At 44.2% G+C, this 25414-nt stretch overlaps 3 protein-coding genes across 6 annotated transcripts in view; 1 reads left to right on the top strand and 2 right to left on the bottom strand.

Annotated features, from left to right (window-relative positions):
* The window catches only part of msh3 (mutS homolog 3 (E. coli)), a 35551-nt gene extending 26509 nt beyond the window's left edge, over nucleotides 1–9042 (bottom strand). Inside the window, exons 1-12 of one of the 2 annotated variants that reach the window (XM_076033249.1) lie at nucleotides 8676–9042; nucleotides 8479–8569; nucleotides 7671–7972; nucleotides 6957–7178; nucleotides 6746–6862; nucleotides 6526–6643; nucleotides 6187–6326; nucleotides 5435–5601; nucleotides 2130–2239; nucleotides 1574–1688; nucleotides 1244–1328; nucleotides 1036–1145 (exon numbers count right to left, since the gene is read on the bottom strand). In XM_076033249.1, the coding sequence (XP_075889364.1) occupies nucleotides 1036–1145; nucleotides 1244–1328; nucleotides 1574–1688; nucleotides 2130–2239; nucleotides 5435–5601; nucleotides 6187–6326; nucleotides 6526–6643; nucleotides 6746–6862; nucleotides 6957–7178; nucleotides 7671–7972; nucleotides 8479–8569; nucleotides 8676–8768 (1670 nt within the window). In that variant the 5' untranslated portion in view covers nucleotides 8769–9042. The remainder of the gene's footprint in view (nucleotides 1–1035; nucleotides 1146–1243; nucleotides 1329–1573; nucleotides 1689–2129; nucleotides 2240–5434; nucleotides 5602–6186; nucleotides 6327–6525; nucleotides 6644–6745; nucleotides 6863–6956; nucleotides 7179–7670; nucleotides 7973–8478; nucleotides 8570–8675) is intronic. The other variant, XM_076033250.1, reaches the window with a different exon arrangement.
* A 1555-nt stretch (nucleotides 9043–10597) lies between these two features.
* LOC142893118 (uncharacterized) lies at nucleotides 10598–14358 on the top strand. The gene is made up of 5 exons (XM_076033398.1): nucleotides 10598–10754; nucleotides 11375–11488; nucleotides 11583–11738; nucleotides 13522–13665; nucleotides 14052–14358. Exons 1-5 carry the CDS (start codon nucleotides 10610–10612, stop codon nucleotides 14252–14254), a joined length of 762 nt encoding a protein of 253 aa, XP_075889513.1. The 5' UTR covers nucleotides 10598–10609; the 3' UTR covers nucleotides 14255–14358.
* Nucleotides 14359–15413: 1055 nt separating this feature from the next.
* On the bottom strand, nucleotides 15414–25308 carry LOC142893022 (myogenesis-regulating glycosidase-like). Of its 3 annotated transcripts, none has more exons than XM_076033240.1 (6): nucleotides 25170–25308; nucleotides 21637–22103; nucleotides 20047–20575; nucleotides 18833–19637; nucleotides 18328–18446; nucleotides 15414–17968 (listed from the first exon to the last, which is right to left on the bottom strand). In XM_076033240.1, exons 2-6 carry the CDS (start codon nucleotides 21912–21914, stop codon nucleotides 17618–17620), a joined length of 2082 nt encoding a protein of 693 aa, XP_075889355.1. In that variant the 5' UTR covers nucleotides 21915–22103; nucleotides 25170–25308; the 3' UTR covers nucleotides 15414–17617. The 3 variants fall into 3 exon arrangements, with proteins under 3 accessions (XP_075889355.1, XP_075889354.1, XP_075889356.1); XM_076033239.1 differs by lacking the exon at nucleotides 25170–25308 and adding an exon at nucleotides 24049–24144; XM_076033241.1 differs by lacking the exon at nucleotides 25170–25308 and adding an exon at nucleotides 23975–24038.
* Between the last annotated feature and the right edge of the window lie 106 nt (nucleotides 25309–25414).

Here is a 25414-nt window from a genome sequence, read left to right as displayed (position 1 = left end):
AATAAAGTGAAGGGAGAGCGCAGATAATCTTCATCACTTGTAAACAAAAAACAAAAACAACAACAACAAAACACTGACATATTCATGTTTCATTTAATATTTAAAAAATTATCCCTTCCTGCAACATCTACTTTACAGTCTGACATGGCCAGAGTCGTACCATATGCATTATGAATGGAAGACTTCACCACATGCAACACAAGTCACGTGATGCGCAGTTCCACAGAAACACAACCGATTGTGGTGGAGTTTAACGCCTTGAATATACATGATGCTGCGGACAGAGAGAATCTTGGGAGGTTTTTTATGGTTGTCACCCAAGAACGGCGCTGCTCACTCAGTGTTTGACAAGGCAAGTCTGCCATGAGAGTTTCTGAATGACAAAAAATGTCTTCACTGGAATGGAGGCAATGGGACGGCTGGGCTCGGACAGGACTTAAGCAATCTGATTCATCGTTTTGATGACTTCTTAGAAGTATCACAAGAACCTTGCAGTGCATAGTACATTCATTATGAAGTTGGATTTGTATTAGCAAGGGACTGTATGAGAGGTTGCCAAGCTGTTTCAAAATGTTGGAGTCTGTCTTTCAATCTTACTCTTTCCAGATGACGTATATTAGTTAATTCCTCTAGCCACATCTTAGATGATGGTGTACACTCTTCCATTATGTCAGGCTGTGTATTTTTTTTTTTGCCATCATTTGAAATAAAACACTGTTGTGCTTTGTTTAAGTTTTTAAAGGATTCAGAAACCCCAAAGATGACGAGTAAGGGCTCTGACTTTATCGTAACTCCTAAAACCTTGGACATTATATCAAAAACACCAGACCAGAAAGAGTCAATTTTGGGGCACGGTGCATCACTATGTAGATGGGTTGCAGTGGAATATTTGCAATTATCACACATAGGTGATACTTCTGGATATATATTTTGACTTCTGATAAACACTTACACCAGATCACAACATTTACGTGTCGGTGGTATTAATGATGTGCGGCCACACATGAAAAGGTCAAACAAAGGCAAAACACTCACTGAGCATCCGTGAGGGGCTGGCTCACCCACTTCCTCATCAGCCTCCGGCCAAAGTGGGTGCAAGTGTGGTCCAGCACCCACAGCAGACTGCCCCTCACCCCGCCATCTGTCTGCCAGCAGCACGGGGGGGGGGAAACATGGGCTTCACGCTGTGCTGACGGACTTCAGCAGAACGAGCATGACGCAAAAGTTTAGGGTGAGCTTTCACCTGATTGTTGAGGATCTCCAGGTTCCTGAGGGTGGCAGCGCTGAGCTTCATCCCCTCTGAGGCGCAGGACAGACGCTGGAATGGGCTAATTGGGAAAAAAAAAAGATTGAACGCTGGCTCCGACGTTGCCAGGAGATAATGCAGCGTCGGACTCGCAACGCAAACACACACAAGATGTTTGGAAAGAAACATTTTGGAGAGCTGGAAGCACTCACGCAAACACACTTGCACTGCCAAACAAATGGTTCAGATCACGAAAAGGGGGTGAGGGAATGGCGGGCGGGGGGCTTGTGTGTCAACTGGGGTGCACGTTTCCCGCCTTCCATCTACCTTTCGCTCCGCAGGACTCTCTCCAAGTTGAACTCCTGGAGGTAGTGGATGAGTGGCCCCAGGCAGCAGATCACCGGCCCCTCCAGGGACGCTACGCTGGACAGCATGCGAGAGCCTGGAGGACAGACGACACGCTTCGTTGGATTAAAAATGAAGGAAAAAAAGAAAAAAAGCTATGAGGCACTCGGGGTGTGATTGGGGTGCAGCACATTAAGCGCAAGGTCAAGGGTTGGGCCAACTTTTTGACAGGTGGGGCCACAATGGGTTCTAAAATGTGACAGAGGAGCCGGAGCAGCAGCAGATGGATGGAGTGTTTTGGTGACCCAACTCATAGGAGGCAAAAATATATCATGGGATATGTAGAAAACATGTGCTTTAATGTCAATTGAAAATGAACAATGGATGACATACAGCTATTTTATGATTTACTGTTAATAGTATTTCTTCAAGTTTGGCAGGCCGGATTAAAAAGCTTAAAGGGCCGCATATGGCCCCCGGGCCGTAGTTTGTCCACGCCTGGTCTCGGGGGAGACGGCACTGAGGCAAAGCCACACACCTTCCTCCTGGCTGCTGCAGTAGAACTCTGTGACCGTGTTCATCGCCGAGGCAAAGTCGAAGTGAGCGCTGTCCCTGGTCTCCAGCCGCGCTCTGTCGTCAGCCTGGGCACTGAGGCGAAATGGCGACAACGTGAAAAAGTAAGCGGTGCCACGCGGGCAGAATTTGCACAGGCAGCAGGAAACTCCGATCTGTGATGTCTGAGTGGATTTCTGGAGACAACAGACACAGTCAGTGCACTTATAAAACATCATGAAACTCACACCTCATTTCTGCTCCATTCACTCTCCGTCTGCACCGCTGCGTTCAAGGATGCCCCGGATGCTTTGTTCGCTCTGCTGTTGCCGGGGCAACCAAGGTAAACACGTGGCAGTGAAAAGCCATTTCTCATCTTTTCCCTCCTGTTCTAGGCAATTACATTTTTTGTTGTTGCTGTCTTTTTTTTTTTTTTTAAATAATCTCGACACCAAAGAGACACACGTGAAAGAGGAAGGCTAATCTTTCACTTCGTTCACTCGTTGAGGCGGGAGCGAGGCTTTTATAAAAGTGATCAATAAACTCCATGTTGTGCCGGCAGTAAAACTACACCCATTAATCATGGAGCCAATCAATTTAACCACATCACGGGGTTTACCAGAACAGAGACAATTGCTCTTATTGATCCGACGTGTGGCATCTCTGCAAAAACCTCGACAGCGGCGAGCATTATCACAGCAGATGTGTGAAGCCTGCCGTCTGAATTTCACAGGAGGTTCATTGAATTTCACTATTACTTGGGTTGACTTCTGGTCATAACGTTAGTCATGTGAAATGTGATAGATTTGCACTTTATCATTCATCATTGTTCAAGATGATAGAAAAATATTTATTTTGAAAGTGATGTTTGGTAAAAGACAGTTAAGGTTTATCCACAGTGGGATTCCTTTGTGTTTGGTTCTTAAGTTTTCACTTTATTCCCAAATAAGGGAACTTCATCTTTGTTCATGAAGAACCTGTTCACTTTCAAGTGAAGTTTGGTGAAAGTGAGGTTCTCACTTCATTAATCCCAAGGGATTCGTCTTTGTTTGGTCAAGAAGACTGTGAATGTTGTCACTTCACTCCACCCAAGGAGGATTTACAGAATCTTTCAGTTGCACTTCATTCCCAAATAGGAAGATTTGTTTGCAATTTTTCTTTAAAAAAAAAAAAAATTGAAATAATTTATTCCATTGTCTTGTGTAGTTTTACCAAAAAATTAAAATCGAAAATCGAGTTGTCAGAGAAATAAAATCTGGATTTTATTTTTGTCCAAAATCGCCCAGCCCCCACGGCGATCTGGAGCGCTATCTGGAGCGCAGGAGGGTGTTTGTATTTCTGGGCTGATGCCTTTGCGCGCTAAAGTCTGCTGCATAACCATGAACTTGCGTGGTGTTACAATCCCTTTTCAAGACAGCCAGCTAGACGTTTGTGTCGGCGCAAGCCGCAGGTGAGCCATCCAGGTGCTTTAATCCCTCCACTGCTGTGATCCTGATTATGACTCTAGGCTGTGGATGAGAAAAGCTGCTGATATTACACCTAGCTACCACTAACCTCCCAGGGACTCATTACCTGCCGCACCATGGACACACATAAACGCTGTTACTCGGAGGGCTGCGGGGGAGCCCAATTCTTCAAACCACCCCAGAGACACAACGTGACAACGTGGCGCTAACATCAGAAACCACCATGAGCTGTTGAAAAAATACATTCCTTACTGGCCACTTTGGAGGGAGTCCACTCGGGCAGCTTTAGAAGGGACGGAATGAAATTACAAATGGGTGATTTTGTAGGGTTGCAGATAAACACAAAAAAAAGCAACAGTGATGACCCACAACGGCTGTTACATGATCCAATTTCTGCTTGAGCAGGAAAATCAGAAATGCCGACTTCATGCCCCCTCTCAACAGCACCGGCTGCACATTGGTGAGACAGTGTTGAGCACGAGGCTGGAGAGCAGAGCCGTACAAACACAATAATTGGACTGGCCTTCACAGGTCCATCATCAACATAATCACTCAATGTAGACGCCTGACACAGAGGGAGGATGAGGAAGGCAAGACTACAAACCAACCATTTTCCTCATTTAAAGGCAAAAAGAAGACGCGGCGCTGCACATTCTCTCCTATTTATCCTACTCTGGCCATCTAATCAAATCGCCTGCGCTCTTTCATTTCATTTCCACCACATAATGCAATCATGGGCTGCTCCCGGAGGAAGACGTCCCCGCTGGTGTGCTGCACGCTGGGTGCAGACTGCTGGGACCAACGGGAGGCAACAGGTCTGCGGAATACTGCTCAGCTTGCCTTCAGCATTAGTGCATCATCTGTCTGAAAGCTGAGTGCTCGACTTGGTGCAAGGAGCGCTGGGTGCAAAGTGCAGTCTGTCAAATTGGCCTGTATTAGTGTATAATTTATCAATGTAGACATGTATAAGTCCAAAACCTGGGCTGAGATCAGCCAGGTTCTTCAATGGAAAGTTCACAACAGTTCAGCTGTCAAGTGCTGCAATAAAATGGCTTCTGAATGCTATGATTCCTCCTGCTCACATCAGCCAATGAAGAGATGCTTGCTAATGGATTAATCTGATTTGTGACAGAAACCATGGCAATATATAAAATATATATATATATGGAAAATACAAAACTTAAGAAATTAAAACAATACTTTTAAGTAAAATAGTCTCTTTTAAGCTTCCAGTTAATGTTTCATTAAAAATGAATGACAAGACTTCAAGATTTCATCTTTTTGGTGGAAATTATATATATATATATAAGACGAACAAACATACACCCAGCCGAGATAGAACCTAGGCAGACACAAGCGAGAACACGTACACAGAAAGGCTCCAGGACTGGGATCGAACCTGCAACCTTCTTGTTGTGTACCACTGTGTCACCTCTGTCATTATTATTATTATTATTCAGCTACAGTTTGAAAACAAAATGAGATTTTTATTTATTTATTTATTTTTTGACCTTCAGTAAAGTAAAGTATGTTTTGGGGCTGTTGCACGCACACATCATTAGTTTATGATGCTTGGGAGGAAAAAAAAACCTGGAGAAAATTCAGCCGCTGATTATTGAAAGCAGATTCACCCCTGCCGAGGGCAACAGCATTTTGAGGACCATTATCACGTGGGGTCTCATTGAGCCCACATTGATCCCCTGGTCCACACACAGCTCCAAGAAAGAGGCTCCCTGCTGGGGGAAATCTACATTCAAGCCATCAGGGCCTCAGCCGTGCAACGACTATGTGTACACTGCCCTCTAGTGGCCGCATTGAAAACTACCTGGCATTGCTGATGCTCTGGAGGAGTCTGTGCGTTTCATCAGAGAGGTCCGAAGGCACCAGGATCTCCACCGGGTTGATTCTCAGGACGCGGCTCTCCAGCTCAGAGCGCGACGGGCGATCAGGGAAACAGTCCAGGAACACGTCACCTGTGCTGGGCTGAACAGCCTAAAAACACAACACACACCGGCCAGGAAATGAGAAATCGTTTGGCAGCACTGAGCCACGTTCATGCATCCATACATTATGGCCACCTCCTTGAGTATTCTTCATAGATCCTAATACTTCCCTTTAAATGTTAAACACTGGGCCTCTAACGAGCAAATATTTTAGGGAATACAAAATAGAACCGAATAGAACAGAATACAGAAAAGTGCAGCTTCCCAGAGTGATACTAGCACTGATGCTGCTCACAACTGACAAATAATAATGATTATGTATACTAAAGTAAATTGGATTGTGGTGTTTGAAACCTTACAATAATTACAGTATTATTATCAGTGTATCATTATTATTATTGTCAGTGAATGTTGTAGCCCAACATTATACGATACAAGAAGTGCACCTATTGTCATGAAAATACAAAACAAAGAAAATACATAAATAAACTAAAATGATAATAAAATGTGCATGTCTTATCCCTCATGACTTACATTTATATTAACTATGACATAAAAATCATTGATAAGGCGAGGGCAAAGAAAAAGGAGAAGAATGATCATATTGCTAACAATATAATGAGAACAGACTCACCACAAGCCCTACTGTCAGCTGCTTCTTCACTTTGTCCCAGCTCTCACTGATGCACAGCAGGAAGCTCTCAGGAGGGCCTGACTGCACATCACCAGACGAGCCGTCTTCCACATCTCCCAGCCGGCAGACTGGGTTCACATCTCAAAGTCAAACTGTTAAGGCAAAAGTTAACACTGGCCCAGCACATGGATGTGTTCAGGGTTTCATGATTTTACCAAAGGTGTCCTCTGGTCATTTAGTGCCACCTAGTGGTTGAATATTTGGTTACAATCTCTAATGTGGGATGGTGTGTGTGCGTGCTGGGGGTGTGGAGAGAGTTCACAGACACAATCAGGATACCTTCTCCCACCAGAGTGGACTTGGTGTACAAAGCACTGAGCTGGCGAGTGAACAGAGCGTTCCTATTGGTCCCCGAGGCCTTGATGGCGGATGTCTCCGTCTGCTTGACCACGGCGACCTGGAGAACGGATGAACAAAGAGACGGAAATTATGCCCTTTCATAGAGAAGACGTGCGTGGATCAGCATCATTAAAAAAAATTTTTTTTAAAAAACCCGCACCTTGTGCCCTTGCGACACCAGGCGCCTGACATGCACAAACAAGCGGTGGGTGGGGATGCTGCACGTCATGAAGCTGTGATCCGGGTGGCAGAAGATGTTCAGCTCCTTGGCGGCAATCTGCGCGCAGAGGGGTAAAAAAGACGAGTTACCTACAGCGTAGAGATCCCCAACCCCGACCCCGCTTGCACACAATGAGGACGACACTACTCACCTCGGCATCCTCCCCGAAGAACCTATACTTGTAGCCACACTCCACCGCCAGCAGCGCATCTTTGTGCTGCTGCTTCAGCTGGATGACCTGCTGCTCCAGGGGAGTGTACACACTCTTCACACGCCTGGAGTCTGACGGAGGTTTTGACTCTTTTGGCTTCTCTTCTCCTCCTTTTCTTCTTCCGTCTTCCCCCGACTTGGCAAACTGAGAGAAGCAGAAGCCCTGCAAGCACAGGGTAAACAACAGAAACTACCTCAGTCCTTTCAGACAGAGAGAGACCGCCTCTTGAACAAGATTCGGTTTTATCTAAAAGAGCTCCAGCTTTATATAAAAATTGCTCTTTTCCTAACATATAGGCTCAATGCCTAACATTTACAGTACAAAAGAGAATTAGAACCTTAGTACTAAAACTTGCGCCAATGAAGCTACGAGTTTGCTTTTTCAGGCACCATATGGGATATTATGACATTATGATGCAGATTATAGTCATATGCACAAGGCTAAAATTGAAAACAATAGGGGTGTTCAAGTGTTGTGTAAATGTGGTACCAAATGTTGCAACACTTGGCACCTTGGAGTCCCATGATATGGATAAGTATAATATTGTCTGACAGACAGACAGTTCAAGCATGGTTTGCCATCGTTCAGCCTTACACCTTAAAAATTGTGCGACAAACACATTGCAAGAGAGTTGACATCTTCTGTAATGGGCACCTTTTTGGATGAAGACTGTCGAGAACTGGCTTCTTCCTGTTCTTCCTCTTCTTCATCATCGTTCTCCTGCTCTAGCTGGCGACGGCTGCTTTTATTAACAGGTTGTTGTGTGACATTGGGGGGATGTAGAACCTGACTTTTCAGCTCGCTTGCTTTCTTGCCAGAACCCCCATGTGTTTCCTGTTCCCTCTCAGAGTAACTGGTGTCGACGCTGGGCTCCGACAGACAGGTGAAGCCCCTCAGTTTCTGCAAGGTGGAGGAACAGATACCCGCGGCCCCTCGGCTCAATGGTGAAACGGCCTCTGTAGAGACAGAGGAATACTGTTAAACATTCACTGCCAAAAAGAAAAGAAAAGAAAAGAAAAGAAAAAAAAATCACAACTTGCTCCCACACTCATATCAAAGCTCTGCTGTTGGGTCAATGTTCTGGGCTATCAACCTTCATCCTTCAGGACCTGTTTTTGACCAGATTTTGCATTGAAGGTATCTGGGAATTTGCTCCCTGAGTGCCCCATTTCAGGAAAATTAGCATGTCTTAATAATAGAGTTTATAATAGAGTTGAACATCACATATTGGCTGAAGCTCTATTCACACCAGTAACAGTAATCAAACTGCCACTCAATAAAATAAATAAAAGCACTCTGATTAACAATTTACTTGTGTAAAGAAAAAAATGAGTCCCTTGACCCAGGAGTCCAACTAAATACCAATATAAACAATACAATCACTAGTCACCAGGGTCACCTTTCGCGCACACAAGTGTGGCTGGTGAAATATATGACTGTGGCGGGTTTTCTGGAGCGGCACCTTGACTCCTCTGACAGCCCGGTTCCTCCTGCAGCCTGGCTCTTTTTGCTGGAGCACCAACGCCGCCATCATCGGTGGAGGTGGAGACCTTCTGTCGGGAGGACACGCGTCCGTATTGTGTGTGTCAACACTGAAACCGTGCAGTCTGTGAGAGGGTTTTGGCTACCTACAAGGACGTGGAGTGAGAAGCGGCTCACCTGCTTCGCTCCGGGCCGTTGGTTGACGCCTGTGAAGTAGTTGCTGATGGTCCTCTGGCTGCTGCGGGACTTGCTCGCACACTTTGGCATCATTCATTCACTCTTTGGTGTGTGCACATGCCAACGTAAACAGACCGGGCGGAGCAGAGGAGGGACCTAGTGCGAAAAGAAAGCTGCTTTTTCTTTTCTTTTTTTCCCGCCCCTCTCTCTTAAGGACTTTCAGTACAAACTTCGAGGTTTGAGGCTAACACCGCCTACTTCCTGGTTACGTCATTTCCCCCCCCAACTACGGACGCCGATTTATGATAAATGCAATGATGTCATGGGTGTATTATATGAAGAAAATAGGGGGGAAACAAAACAAAAACTAAGTTACTCCCCAGTAACCACATGGCACCTATGCAAGGAACGGTCTAGCCTTCGTCGTATTTCCTGGTTGCGTCACCGCCGTTCCCTCCTGCTGGCCAACCCCGGACGTGACGTTTTCATAACATCAAGCTAACTATTGGTTCGCCATCCAACCATGGCGTTGCATGTTCTATTAAGTAAAAACCCTGCGTTAAAAAAAAAACTTAGCATTTCATGTGAAATTTGAGTTCTTAAATTTGTACGTCATGTATTTGTAAGTAGATGCCGCCATTTCAGCTGACTTCCCAGGATCCTAGGATGCTTAGCTGCAGTACGCAAAGCATCCTAGTGGTAGAGAGTAGAGACCTCTGGTCCGTGCCAGACCACTGGATTGGCTAAAACTGCTGCTGGCATCCTGGGATACAGAAGGACGCGAAGGACCTTCTAGCGATGCATTGTTCGAATCGGCTAAAAGTAGGGCGCATTTCAAGGGCACATTTAAAGGATACATTTGGAGCGTCCTTCGAATTTTAGTGAATTGGTACAAGCAGTGCTATGACGTAACTGGCCTTCAAACGCATGCTTCGCAGTGTGCAGACCCTAAATTGAAACACAGCCTCAGAGCAGTGTTTATCAACCTTTTCTGGGCCATGGCACATTTTTTTACATTTAAAGAAATCCCATGGCACACGACCAAACAAAATATTATGTCGGACCTCCCATTACTCTGACAGGCATCAACGTTCCGTTCAGTTGTCTCAACTTGTCACAACATGCTTTTTACCAACTCTGCATTTAGTGTGCCTTGTGATTTTTTTTAGATTCTCTAAACATCGTTGAGGTTAACCTTATAAGCCAAGCTGATATCATTATCATGTGCCTTTTTTGGTCCAATGTGAAATAAATGCTTAATTTGTTGGAAGCAAAATAATAAATGTTTATAATTTAAATATTTCGCTTTTTCTTCAGTTGCAGTTGTATATTTAGTCATTTCCTGTTGTGCAGTTTCAATTCTTCAGACTTCTTCCATTGGATTGCAATGTTGTATCCAACTACTGGCAAAACTGCTGCATATTTGGTTCCACATTCTAAGAGTTAATACTTTTAGCGATTTAAACTTAATTTCAGTGTCTCTCCCCCCCCCCCACCCCCCCAGAAGGTCCGATTCTTTGTTTGTTCAAATGTTATAGGGGATGAGAGAGGGCTGATATTCTTTAAAAAAAAAAAAAAAAAAAAAAAAAAAACTGGATATCAGCAGATTTGGGAGGGCTTTTTTTAAGAACTGCACAGGGAAGTGATACTTATTTTTCATTCTTTCTTGGCTACCGAGTGTAGTTGAGGAAACAAAACTACACAATTTATTAACCTACTATCCATTTTCATTCGACCAAACCTCACAACACTGAGAGCATTAATTTCTAGAATTTGTTGTGAACCAAGTAATTTGTTCAATAAACACAAAAGTTCATTTGCATAGGTTTGACATTTTTCAAACAACCCACGACAACTGTTTGAACCAGAAAAACATGTCAAAATGCACGTCAAAACAAAGAACTGAAACCAAAGTGTTAAGCCTCTGTGAGAAAATGCTAATGAAGACGCTTGCTTACGGAGGGGCAGAAAAGGAAGAGAACTTCTTTCACACACTTCTCTCTGTCGTTCAGTCTCTTCTTTCTGCGGCAACAATGCACAGTTTTGGAATTTTGGTGGTGTTTTTGAGTCTGTCCACAGGTAAGAGGAGATTTCTGCTAACCGCATTTTCTTTTGTCTGCAGAGAACTGTTTGTACTAGCAGCATTTCATTTTCTCTACAGAGAATGGGTTTTATACTCCCTCCTGTATTCCCTCTGAGTAGAATTGTGTTGTTTCATCTTTGTCATATTATTGCTATTTCCTATATAATTGTACTTTTTCGCATGTAAAGTACATTAATTAATTAGTCACAACTTGAAAGGACAAAACAAAAGTACCACGTACCACTGTCTGTACATCAAACTTTAGTCATTTTTGTAATTACTGTCATTACCATACAGTTACTTTTTTGTATTGTTCTTAGTGCTGCAACAGTGTAGGTTTCCAATTTGGGATCCATAAAGTAAATATTTTACATTCTGTTTTATCACATGTCACACATGTCAGCAGAGTAGCCTTTTAGCATTTGGGTCAAGACTTGGCATTTCATGAACGTTCATATTGCTCTGCTTCAGTGTCCTCCTGTGACACTCAATAGCCTACCAGTATTCACTTTTGTGACATTGCCATGGACATGAGTATCTGCTCTGCCTGCCGATAAGTATGATACAGAGCAGAAGTGGATTACTATCTGCTTTTGTGTTCTGTCTCTGCTTGCAGCATGTGGATTAAGATGCTACTCATGCACAGTTGCTAACCCCAGGTCCTGCACGGACATCAATGAGTGTGCTTACGGACTCAACCGATGCTACAGCATAAAAGTGGAAGCAGGCGGTATGTTTTTTTCATGTGTTAAAAATACATATTAACACATAACAGCAGTGGGAAGCAATATCACTGCCCCCCAACTCCCCTTCATGTCTTTCAGGCTACGAAATGGTCTCAAAAGGCTGCCAGTCCAGTGCAACATGTTTAAGTTCCATGGGGTGCTGTGAAGGGAACTTATGTAACAGTGCCAGGATGCCGACTGGTTCCAGTCTTGTCCTCCTTCTGGTGTCCTCGGCCATCACCTTGCTGTTTCTCTGAGGCTTTCCAACTTTGTCTCTGACTCAAAGCAGCTAACCCAACAAGAAGAAAACCTCACCTGAATATGCATGGAGTACAAGCTGTCCGCTCTTTTTACCTGCTTTAATTGTATTTAATAACGGCAAAATACTGCGAGAATAAAGGTTGTTGACAATGAAATGGCCACGAGAGTTTTATTCTGGCAAGAATGAGTAATGGATACGAAACAGAGTCAGAGAAGCTCAAAGAGAGGAGAGTTTCTAAAACTGGTTTCAGTTCATTTTTTCTCTGAGAAGTGAGGGAGTTTTGCTGAAGAGACAGAAAGAACCCCACTATATTCTTTGTTATATAGAAGGTGAGGGTATCCTGTTACTGGACTGCACAGTTTTCACATCAGCACAGAGCTCCGCAACAGAACCACCTACAACTTTCCTGTTACGCGTGGTTCTCAATGGTTTACGTTGACTGCGCAACAGCTTCCTCCCACAAGTGGTTGGAACACTGATGTGCAGGCGCGTGTATGACAGAGACAGAGAGAGAGAGAGAGGGAGAGAGAGACAGAGAGAGAGAGAGAGATTAATGGTTGATAGAATATAAACTATCAACAGTTTTGATCACCTGTTGTTATTGTAGCATTTTCAAGTGAGCAGAGGGTTTTTCAACAAGTGACGATGACAAATATCCAGAAAAAAAAATAGATTAAAGTTCATACATAAGTTTGAAGTTAAACACACGAGATGGTTGATGGTTTATCCACAAACAAAAATGTAAAAATAAAGTGACCTCCCAATAGGTCACTAATAGAAGTTTGAAAGTAAATTTTTGGCTCTGTGCTTCTGGCCTGTGTCCTTCAAGACAGCTTCCCATCCACTTTTAGAAATGTCATCACAAGATCTCGCCACACCTCTCGTCCTTACAGAAAGGTGCTTAGCCAAGGGGATATCCCTTTGGCCGAATAGTTAGCGCGTATGACTATTACCAAGGAGTCCACCCGGGCCGTCTGTGCCTTGCCACACTTGGAATTGATGCCATTTAGGGAAGGGGTGGGCAAACTTTGACTTTGACTGGTGGGCCACAATGGGTTGCAAAATTTGACAGAGGGGCTGGAGCAGGAGCAGATGGATGGAGTGTTTTGGTGACCCACCTCTTAGGAGAAATAAATATTGGGAAATGTAGAAAACGTGCTTTAATGTCAATTGAAAATGAAGAAAAGCGTGATAACAAAATATTTGTGTTTGATATTTAGCTCGTTATTGAAATGACTCTTAGAACACAGGAAAAAAGATAAAATATAGTTATTTTATAACTTACTTAATATACAAATTAATAGAATTATATGAATTGATAATTTCTTCAAGTTCAGCAGTCCAGAGTAAAAAGCCTAATGAGCTGCATATGGCCCCCGGGGCTGCAGTTTGCCCATGCCTGGTTTGGAGGGAATTCATTGTCATCAAAGACGCACACATTGATAGACAATGTTGAATTTGAGGTATAATGCCATTCGTGTTGGTCAGCCCAGTTCACTCAAGCTAATTGTCGTGAAGATATTTCCGCGGGTCCTCGGTACTTCAGCGCTATTTAATAATAATAATAATAAACTTTTATTTGTACAGCGCTAAATCACAACCAAAGGTGTCTCAAAGCGCTTTATGCAATCAGAGAGAACCAACCGGACCACATCCTTTTTTTCTCTATCTCTCTCTCTCTCTCTCTCTGTCTTAACTTTAGCCAAATATTTCTCTATTCTGGACAGTTTCCCCAATCACCTGATCTTGTGTCAAACACTTGAAATTTCCGGTCAGCTTTGGAAAGGAGGCTTGGGTATAAATGGGAGGGCTTCGCGCTAGTTGACAGTATCCTTCCCGTGCCAGCTCAGACGTTTGACTTGTCCATCCTCACCATGAAGCTCTTTGGAGTTCTCGTCCTGATGGCCACTGTTTTGACAGGTAGGACACGCCATGAGTCATTCTGCATCACTTTATCGCTGACGTTTGTTTTGCAATCTACGGCTGCTTTCAAATACAATCTCTTAAAAATTTAAAATCGGTTCTCATTCGGACTTTACTCCAAGTGTTCAATCACAATAAAATCCTCCTTAACTTTTTGTTTGTTTGTTTAAAGTTAAGTTTTACATACAATTTTGGGCCATGCAATTCATGTTCGAATGAAACTCATTGCAACAACACACTACCTTCCCAGTGGCCGGGTTAAGTTGTTACGTTTGTGGACCAGGCCTCCCCTGCAACCCTCAAGCTTGCCCTGAGCAGAATGACCGCTGCGTCACTATAAAGGTCAACGGTAGGTTTTCCCCCACTGTCAACATCTTAAAAAGAATATACAAAGTGTATGATCTGTTTGTCTCTCGTTTTGCTGCGGCACGTTAAAGGTGTCATGACCAAGAACTGCGCCCTCAGCAGTACATGCTCATCCCTCGTCGACTGCTGTTCTGGGGATTTGTGCAACGGTGCCATAACCACCGGTTCCAGTGTCCTCCTCATGCTGGTGACCTCGGCCATCTTCACAGTGTTTCTCTGAGGCTCTCGAGAAAACGTCACTGTGGTTTACAGCCAAATCGGAAAAAATACAACAAAAAATGACCAAGAAACAATATTATTAAACCTATTAAAAGCACAATGATTTCACCACAAAGTTGCGGAATTACTCTTACAGATTTTACATTACATTGCAATTAGGGGACATAAAGTGAAAACACGATATGCAACAAATGACAACGTGATGACTGACAGGATGCTCAGTTTTGTTTTGTTTTTGCCGGTACCCACTTCCCTTTCTAACGGGTGTTGGCTTAGAGGTTTAACCACTGACAGTTAAAACAATCCAATTATGACAAACCCACTTCTGTATAATATAGCACTGAGAATAAGGGAGCTTAACTTGAGTAACTCTGACATAATTCACTACAAATGAGCATAGAGTTTTACAATAAGTGAAGTTGGCAAACCCCCCCCCTCCAAAAAAAAAATCGATTAAAAGTTCACACATTATTTTGAAAATAAACACACATGCACTTGATCATACACAAAATATATATTTAAAAATAAAGTGACCTCCCAGTAGGTCACAAATAGAAGTTTGGATGAGGGGGATTGGTGCAACGGCGCCATAACCACCAGTTCCAGTGTCCTCCTCATGCTGGTGTCCTCGGCCATCTTCGCAGTGTTTCTCTGAGGCGCTCCAGAACATGTCACTGCGGTTTACAGCCGAATCGGAAAACAAAACAAAACAAAAAAAAGACCAAAAAACAAAGAATTCACAGTTGTAACACTTATACTTAGGTAATAATACCTAATAAAAGCACAGTGATTCACCATTTAGTTGCGGAATTACTTTTACAGATTTTACAGAACATTTTAATTAGGGGGCATAAAATTAAAATAGGATATGTAACACATGCCACATGTATGGTGCTGCGCAAGGCGCGACACACAGTTGCAGTCTGTCTGAACTGAACTGACAATGTGATGGCTGACAGGATGCTGAGGTTTTTAGCTAGTCCCCACTTTCTTCTGCTGGTTTAAGGTTCCCTTTCTAACAGGTGTTGGCACACAGGTTTAACAGCTGACACTTGAAACCATCCATTCGTGACCAACCCACTTCTGTAAAATATAGCACTGAGAATAAGGAAACTTAATTACTCAATAATTTTGACATGAATTCACACAAATGCAAGATCGACTGTTCAACGGAGAGTTTATTTCATAGATGTTGTTCCAACAGGCCATTTATTCCCACTGTGTCAGAGACTTTATGAGTTTTGAACACACGGCAATAAAAAGCAAAACAAATACGTTCACAGCAGGAATTCTCAGCCTGACAAATCACTTTTTCAACATAAAATTATAAGGACAATTTAAAATGTGCTCTAACTTCACAATATTGCCATAAAAAAAGGAGTGTTGACTCCAATTTGTCACTTTAGAGCGAGACATTGAGATGTGCAAGAGCAGGCAGACAAACTCGGACGGTGAGTGTTGCGGTAGAATATAAGTCCTAGTGTAGTGTGCAGTATCGGCCCGACAAGTTTAAAACTGTCAAGCATCAAGCGCATCGGTGTGTGCTTCTCTATTTGCGCAGGTTCGGCATAGCTCAGTTCAGCTGGTAAGGCAAATAAAGTCACAAGGCTGGCATGGAGTCTTACAAGGCAAAGCAATCACAGAGGTCCACTTCCTGTTGTTCAGTAAAAATCAGTCCGAGTCACTTTCGTTGACGTCTCCCCTGAGCTGAAGATGGAACTTGTGCAGGAGATGTCAGCAAACAGTGGTCGGAGGCTTTGGCACAGAAACGACTGAATGGCACTAGAGATTAAATTCAACAGTTGGCATGATAAATAGTCATGTCATTTTGCCATCTACTTGGCTTCAACTCAAGAGTCACAGCGGGTCACTGTGTGTAAAAGCAAACATATCCACAAAAAGAGGGATGAGTCTAATGTTAAATAGCTGATGGAGATTTTCCAACAGGACAGTAGTGAAGAGAGCAACAAACGTTGGAGGTGAACATCACGCGTCCAACTCTTGAGTGCATGTTTCGGTATTGCCAGTGCCCAACCTAAGCTTATCAAGTCACAATTAAAACATATACATTTTGTTCTTACACATCGACAAAAACCTTCAAATAAAACCCAGAAGCTTACATCACATGAGCCTCCTATCACACATAAGGATTAATAAAGTACATCAAATATATCAGATCAAACCAGATGGTGGGTCAGCTGTGTGGAGGGGGGGCACAGCACAGCTGCCCCACTACTAAACTCAACTAAAGCTGCACAAACAAGGAGGACAATGCATCGCTGATGCACCCAGTCGATGTGATTCCGTCTCAGTGTTTCATTCCTGTGCGCTGCACACGTGCATTTTTAGCAAACGCAAGACTCTGGTGCTGACAGGGCTGCATCCGGGTCGAATAAACGGCGACATCAACACCGCGGGTAAACTCAAGATAGGTGTGTTCAGGACAACAGTGCACGTGTGAAAGGTTTTATGGAGTGTGTGAACGATCTAACGGAATCATATGTCGTCAACTCGCACCGGCATCTGTTTGCTTATTGAACACGATTCGCTCCAAATGGATGACGAGCCGATAGGGGCTCACCTTCCCTACTTGTCTGTGGAAGGCACATGAGGATGAGGATCAGCTCAGCTCAAGGATGGACCAGGAGACACTGAAATTAATAGTAATTCCACTCCGAGTCTTCAGATGGACGGTAGTTATCAGCAGGGGACTAGTTTTCAAGGTTAATAAACACTGCAAACGACGACAAAAGACGTTCCCATATCGTATTAAAGTCACAAACCGTATTACACTATGCGCCTCAAGCCTAGAAATTGAACTTCCAAGCAACTCATTTCCCTTTTTTCCTTGCTTCAACTTTCAGAATGTTAAAACACAATTCCGGGAACCTGGCCTATATCTTGTCAACACCTGGAAATGACACCTTATTAATAGCCCTTCCAGGATCGTGACAGAACTCCCAACCAGGTGGTTATCGCTCCCTCTGAGACCAACTCTTGGTGCACCTCGTTTTTGCCTCTTCCCAAACACGCGGAAGGCACAACAACTCCACAGTTTTTGGCAGGAAGCTAAAAATCAAGAAGGTGCACTGGAGGTTGTAAACTGAGGGCTGAATAAATGGTATTCTGTTGACGTGTGAAGCTTTTGGGGTACCTCATTGTACGAGACTGCTTCAATGGAGCTTGAATCAAAATAAAAATTTTACCTGAAAACGAGCACAATTATTGACATTTTACCTTTCCCAAAATGCTGCAAAGGTCCCTAGTGGTGATTTCCCTTTAAAAAGAAAAAAACAATCTTCCCTCATAAATGCCTTTTAAAACGTACATGCGCAGTAAAATATTAGTATTCCATTCTTTCGCTTTACTGGTGAACCCATGTAAAGTATGCTATCTCATCCAGGTCCACGGGGTAGTCAGTGAGGTACATGGGACCCTTGTCATAGTGTTCACCTTTGTAGCTTCTCCACCGTCCTGCAGGCAGGTAGATGTCCCTTTCCTGCTTCCCTGGTTCCAACACGGGGGCCACCATCAGGTCGTCCCCGATCAGGAACTGAGAGTCTATCTTGTGGGCTGCTTCGTCATTGACAGCGATCCACCAGAGGGGCCGAATGATTGGGTCGCCAGTGTCCAGGACCTCACCGGCCAGTTCAAGAACCCTCGGAGCCACCAGCGTCTCGTGGAGCGCCGTGAACTTTGTCGCTATCTGCACCACCTGTGATGTAGAAAGACTCACGTTGAGCGTTTGCGTTACACATTTACGTAAGTAAAATACGAGCTTAAGTTTTCTCTTTGGCGTTGCTTTCTCACAAGGATTCTCCACACTGAAGATACAAGAAATAATAATACAGTAAAGAGGAACAATATAAAAAGTGCTTACAAGTAATCCTCACGTCTTTAGTTGGAGTTACAGTGTTCAACATGTTACTTGGCTACATAATAAAAAGTCAGATTACCACATAAAATCTTCAGTGAGCATGTCATAAACTTGCATGCAATTGGTGCTCAAAGTGTCCCTTCAAATTTCAAATTCGAGCACATGGAACATGTTGGCAGACACTCAGCTTGGTTTACCTCATCGTCGTAGGCCCACGGCGGTATAGAAAACTGCATGGCAGGCATGAACGCCGAGAGCTCTAACCAGCGGATGTACAGCTCTCTGTCCGGAAGCCCGTCTTTCTCATACAAAGCACCTGAAATAGATTAGAATGGCTTCATTTATCCCAGATTGGGGAAATTTATATAATTACAGCAGCATGAAGTGTAAGGAGAAGAAAAAAATATATCAAAGACAAATAGAAATAAAGAAAACTGACATTACCTAATTCAAATAAGAAACATATTAACTCATGAAGAAAAAAGAATAAGATAAACACACACACAAAACCAAATAAAACCATAAATAATTAAGACAATGAACTATGTGTATGTGTAAAGGCTGAGTGTTTTAATGTGTGTGTCTATGTGTTTGTCTATGTGTGTGTGCCTGTGTGTGTGTACGTGAATGCACCACTGAAGTCAAGCTCACGGCTGACTCTTCAACCCTCTGCAGACAAGCCCATCTGACAGCGGACCGTACCTGTTGTGTGGTTGGGGTACGCATTCCCTCCAATCATGTCGGGCAGGACGAACTGGTAGCCCAGGATGCTGATGGTGAGAACAGTCGGGATGATGGACTTGAGGCCGAGCTCGTAGCCCCACACCGAGTCTCTGTCGATGATCCTGTAGAAGCAGGAGATGTCCTGACTCTGGTAGCCCACCCGCAGCTCGGCGCTCTCGCTGAACGGGATGGCCATCTCCGTGTAGCGCCGGGTGAAGGTGGAGGGGTCCGACAGCGGCACCAGGGTGCTGAACTGCCGCGGCAGGTAGCTCGTCTCGCCCGCGTCGAACTTGAACGACGTCACGTCGTACCGGAGCTTGAGCACGCGCAGGTGCGAGGAGTACCACTCGCGGGCCTCCGGGTTGGTGAAGTCCAGGATTCCGCCGATGCCGTTCCACCAGCGCACCAGGGCGGGCAGCTCGCCGCTGGGCTCGCGGACAAACAGCCCCTTCTCCACAGCCACGCCAAAGTTGATGGAGTCGTAGTTGATGAAAGGGTGCGTCCAGAGCGACACCCGGAAGCCGTCCTCCCGGAGTTTGTCGAACATGCCGCTGGCGTTGGGGAACTTCTGCGGGTCAAAGTCAAACTCCCCGTAGTCGGTGGTGTAGCGGTCGTCCAGCTCCAGGTGGGAGCACGTGAAGCCGTGGCTGGCGATGTCGGCGGCGTAGCGCAGCAGCTTCTCCTGGGTGACGGCTGTTTTGTGAAGAGCCCACGTCGACCACAGAGGGTGTTTGAAGACTTCGGTGGACGGCACCTTGATGGGTTTGGGAAAATAGCGGCGCACCTAAGACAAACACATGGGAAACACATGGATTGAGGCGCGTTCACGTCAGCTCTACATCTCTAATCAGGTTACTTAGCAAAACGTCAAGGCAGCGGAGAAAATTAAGCCTTAAAGGTTAAGTGTGTAATATTTGGACATATTTTTAAGAAGAAACACTTTACTGTTTCCTACATAATTCCATGTGTGTTCATATGTAGTTATGATGCCTTCAGTGACAAACTGCAATGTCAATAGTCATGACAATGAAAGACTTTCCAAAACCAACAACACCGTCTTACAAAAAGCAACCACTTGAAGGTCTAATGTGAAATAAATAAATAAAATAAAATAAATAAATAAATAAATACATAAAAAGAAAGAGCAAAAAATGTGAAGAAATAAAAGAGGCGTGACAGTCTGGAATACTCACCATGTACTTGTGGAGAGACGTAACGTCAGAGCCCACGCACACTCTGTAGCTGAGCTCAGGAAAGGGCTCCACACCCTCCGGCGGTCTGTAGGTGGAGTCCTGGTAACGGGCGTGGAACCGGAACGTCCTGTCCTTTTCAGACCAGCCCAGGTGAAATGGCACCGAGTCGTTGATCTTTATCGCTGTTGCGTTTGACGACAGCCAGTAGCGTTCCAAGATTCCCCCGAAAGCATTGCGGTTGGCGTAGACGTCGCCAGTGACGAAGGGCTGAGGTTCCTGCTCGCCCTGCATCCTGATGGGCCAGTACTGGGCCGCCGTCTCCGCCCCTCCGTACCAGTGGGAGTCGTTGTAGGCCATGGCGTGCTCCACCGAGCGCTTCTCCTGCAGCTCCTCCCAGCGGACGCGGTAGCACATCACCGTTTTGGAGTGGACCGTCTGTATGAAGAAGTTGAGCTTCCCGGAATTGGACCGCGTGCAGCTCAGAATACTGTCCTCCTTTGAGCAAGAGTCCAGGTCGAGAGTGCCGGACCTGAGCAAGAACGTACAAATATGATTATTATTTTTTCAGTTGTTGTCACACACGGCAGTAAACTAGGAAAACTGTGTACTGCGACAGAGATACCAAGACCACCGTGCATTGTCACATAGCAACAAATGTGTTTTATTGCACTACAGTTTTATATTGAATTGCTCTATTTCGCTCCCGGAACAGAGATAATGTTCGATCTCCGTGCTGTGGCTAATTCTGTCCGAGCAGACTCTGGTGATAAAGAGAACGACTAAATCTGTCTTCCCTCAGGGTGCAATCATGTGTCTATCTCATCTGACTTTCCATTAACCCATCCAGGGTGGCAGAGTGCACTTCACTCTCGACTCACAAAGAGGAACAACAACTGTGCTGTGGAACAAATGAAATGCAGTCCATTGCTGGGGTTCCCATTAGCCAAGACTGACTGTTGGTTGCCCAAACTCAGCGTGTGACCACAGGAAAGGCACAGCCTTGAAAAGAATGTGCACATCTTCACACTTTCATAGTCCCGTTGTCTTATGACAGCAATGAATTCAGCATCAACAGGATAGTGTGAAATGCCATGCATAATCACTTCCCTGCCTTATTGCTCAAGTGGAACGTCTTACTTAAGGTGATTGTCGCTCAGTACTGTGTCTTCATATTAAGGTTGTTTAAAATCTTTTCAAGTCTGAGTATTCTGTATTCAGTTTTTTTTTTGTTTTTGTTTTTTTCTGCAATGAGTTAAAATCTCAAAACTTGTATCACGGAAAAAGCAAAGTTTGTGGAAATTAGCTGTGATGGTTGTCATGGTTGTCTATCGTGTTTCACCTCAACATAAAATGTGCACAAATCAGGTGCATCATTACAGAAGAAATTTTTTTTAGGCACTTTATCTCTCAATTATGAGAAAAGATCTCGGAATTATGAGATCAGGAGCGCATATCTCATAATTCCAAGATCTTTTGTCGTAATTCTGAGATATTTTCTCAGAATCACAAGATAAGGTACCAAAAAAAATTTTCATCCAGTGAATGCAAAGCGCTTCATCATAACAGTGAGAATCCTGTTGGCAAACCTACTTGAAAGCCATGCTGAAGATGACTGCCCCCTCCTGGTTGTAGATATTAAAGCCGTCCTTGTTGAGGTTCAGCAGCTCAGTCTTCATCAGCTGGGCTTTACGCAGGGAGGCAGAGTAGTAGCACCAGGCGACCACAGCTGCCAGCACCAACACACAGCCAAACATGCCTGCCATCACCAGAGGACGGCCCTCACTGCTCAGCTTCTTCTTCACTGGGGAACCAGCGGCTCCACCGGGGGTCTGCGGCTCCCCGGGAGCGGCGGGGACAATCTGATACATGCTGACCACTGAAGATCGTGGGGAGCGCAAGAAGTTTTTGAGAGGTAGCGGTGGGACAGGATGACTGCCGTGTATCGTGTTGCCAGCAGAGATGAAGGCGTCTGTTCCTTCTGGTGGCAGCAGCCTGACGTCTACCTGCCAATTTCTATCGAGGACTCCATTTCAGGTTGAGGCCTGGTGTGATCAAACCTGCAGAGTAGAGACAGGAAGGCATAAATAAACACATCAATAGTTACCCCCAATTGATGATCAACATTGTTTAAAGTGCTAAATAAATTGCTGCAATAATTAAATAAGGTAAATGGAAGCCTGTATAAATAAAGGAGATATTAGAAATAGTACAATACATACCGCATTTCAGAGCAAAAAAGGCATATTGCAAACAATATCCTGCCTCTGACTGATATTTCATACGTTACAGTATGTATCTGGCATAAATAATTCAACAACAAGCCCTACAAGATGGCATTGTTTAATTTCAGTAATGGTGAATTTGTTTTGTACAATTTGTACAACAAAAAAAAGACTTGTTATAAACAATTAATACAATATTATATTACAATTAATTATAATTATTACTATGAGAATATTGATACACTCTATTACTAAAACACATGACAATAAATTGAAATGAGGGTTCATTCTGGATCCATTGCAGAGAGCACAGAAGTTTTACTCTGGAAAATGACAGGGAAACGTGATGTTTGTGGCTGCTCAGGTGGTGGTGATGGAACCAGTGCAACAGGCTATGATCAGACAATGTAGACACATGTCAGCATCATTCAATTATATATCTTTCAGGGAAGAGCATCATGGAAACGAGTAAACACCACTTTAGAGCACCAGCCCTCGAGTGACCGCTTTGCAGAAGACCTGCAGTTTTCAGGATGAGCCTGAACCAATTATCCAGAGCCAAAGTGTGTTTAACCTTCCAATGGGTATCATTATGCTGTAGGCCAGCGGTTTCATCGTACTCACATGAAACCTATAAGCAATGCTGCAAGAAAGGAACACATGTCCAAGAAACAGTCATCCATTGCTGGAATAGTTAGAAACCGGTTTTAAAAAGGCCAGTGAAGATGTAACACCCCTCATCCAAAGAGGATGAGTAGATACACTGGGGGTATCAACACCCAGCAGGGAAATGTATCCCCCCCCCGACCCCCTGAAGTGGCCCTTGAGTTCACCTGAACAGATCTACGCAACATCTTTACGAAACATCTGCATGTCCAGCTCTTACATTTAAGCTCTCGGCAGTGACCGGGATCACGTACAACCTCCAACAATTCACTTTTATTTAAGTAGTATTTAGCTGGTTAATACTACATATTCTTTTTTTTTTTTTAATTCCCATTCCCATAGTGTTGTATGTGCTGTTCATTTCAAATATGGTGTGATAACTCGTCTGGATTTGGTGTCCAAACGTCTTTAACGACTCCTAACAAAATCCAGCGTCACTCTTTAGTCTTCCCCACATTTGATATTGATTTCGGATTTGGGAATATACAACACGGTGCCAAAATGGAACCAAACATGGCGTGTAGCTACGTCCATAGGTCCAACAGCCCCTACGCCACGGACACAGCCGGTGAATACACGCCATGCAAAGTTGTTGGCAGGACCCTCGCAAGCAGCAGCAGCAGCAGGAACACCGAGGCGAGGAGGACGGCAGCAGGCTGGTGTGCAACACGCTCATAAACGCAGATAAGATCGCGCGTTCTTCCGCGTTGACGTTCGTCGAGAGCCTTCGCTTGACTTTGAAAAGGCGATTCCAGGGCAACGTTATTATCCGCATGAGTGACAAGGAAAGTAAGTCGAACCCCCCCCGGTGTGTCTGGTAGACACGGGCACCACCGCGGCTCGACACGACTGTCGAGGCTGCAACGGGACATTACAGTTGACAAGGCTGTGCGGGCTGCGACGAAAATGGGTGTTGGGAAAAAAAAAGGTGGTGTGTGTGTGTGTGTGTGTGTGTGTGTGTGTGTGTGTGTGTGTGTGTGTGTGTGTGTGTGTGTGTGTGATTTGAAAGAAAAACAGCCTTGAATATAGCGTTCGCTTACTTAGCATAAGCGTCCTGAAATGCACTGAACATAATTTGTACCGCTGTGTGGCCGTAGAAACTGAGTTGTCTTACCACTGCGTCGGACTCTGGAACGTCGTCAACGTGAACAGCTGTAAGCGCAACAGCCCACTGCGCAGCCGCAGAACAGTTTGAAGTTTCATGTTCCCGCCCAACGTCGCACAGACTCGAAGCCCATTGGTCTATTTTATCTGTCAGTGCCGTGTCACACGAGCGGGGGGCGTCCTGGTATCTTTCTGAACTATATACGTAGTACATTAAAAATAAATAAATAAATAAAATAAAATACTGTTTTTCAGTGTAATTATGTCTGTTTTTCGTGCAAATTTTTTTTCCGCCCTGTTTTTCGTGCTAATTTTTTTCCCGCCCTATTTTCCCCGAGTTCCATTCTTTCATTGAGAACATATAATGGAAGCAAACATATAATGGAAGCAAACATGGCCAGCTTGTTCAGTTCAATCAAATTCTATTTTGACATGGGTTTGAGACACTGGGAAATAGTCCTGCCTTTAAGTGACATAGATGGCATTACAATTAGTTTATCAACTTTACGTAGGCATCTGAGGACTTGCGGTTGTTTCGAAGGAAAGCCCATTCAGATATTCTCGACATCGCAATGTTTCTCCGGGATCAATTGGATGAATATGGCATCATGGCTCCATGGATACAAAATGATGCATTTGAAGTGCATTCAGACTGGTTACGTGTCACCACCGTAGAGCACATCCATGCCGTAGAGTCACCCGTCTACTGTTTTCTCACGGTATTTCAAAATAAAAATAAAAAAACAGGATGGAAAAAAAACTGACACGAAAAACGGGGCGGAAAAAAATGAGCACGAAAAACTGGGATGGAAAAAAATTTGACACGAAAAACGGGGCGGAAAAAAACTAGCACGAAAAACAGGGCAGAAAAAAAATGAGCACGAAAAACTGGGCTGGAAAAAAAATGAGCACGAAAAATAGGGCAGAAAAAAATTAGCACGAAAAACTGCGATGGAAAAAAATAGCACGAAAAACAGAAATAATTATACTGAAAAACACATTTATTTATTTTTCGCCAAGTGAATGCAATACGCTTCCGTAGTTATGACGTTAGGGAAAGATAATGGATATGTATGTACCTTTCATTAGGAAAGAACAAGATGTGTGAATATGGGTTTCTGAAAACCTTACCCGAAAGGTCATCCGCACCAGTAGTACCCCCCAACAGCCAGCAGATGTCAGCAGATTACAACGATCCCTGTGGGACACCGACGACATACGGCGTTTTCAAAAGGTTATTGGATCGCTCCATAGGTGGTCGGCCCTCCGCCCACCCCAGTCTATTAGCTGCTGTGTTCTGCAGCCACATTTTATTTTCCATTCTCAGGTTTGACGCAGTTCTCTGTGCTACGTGATGATGAATTACATAGCCAGCC

The sequence above is a fragment of the Nelusetta ayraudi genome, unplaced genomic scaffold (assembly GCF_046127955.1).
Source record: "Nelusetta ayraudi isolate G7.1 ecotype Tasmania unplaced genomic scaffold, CSIRO-AGI_Nayr_v1 ptg000041l, whole genome shotgun sequence".
NCBI classification, from domain to species: Eukaryota; Metazoa; Chordata; class Actinopteri; order Tetraodontiformes; family Monacanthidae; genus Nelusetta; species Nelusetta ayraudi.
The sequence above is the reverse complement of the archived record's forward strand: the minus strand, read 5'-3'. Positions and strand labels throughout refer to the sequence as shown.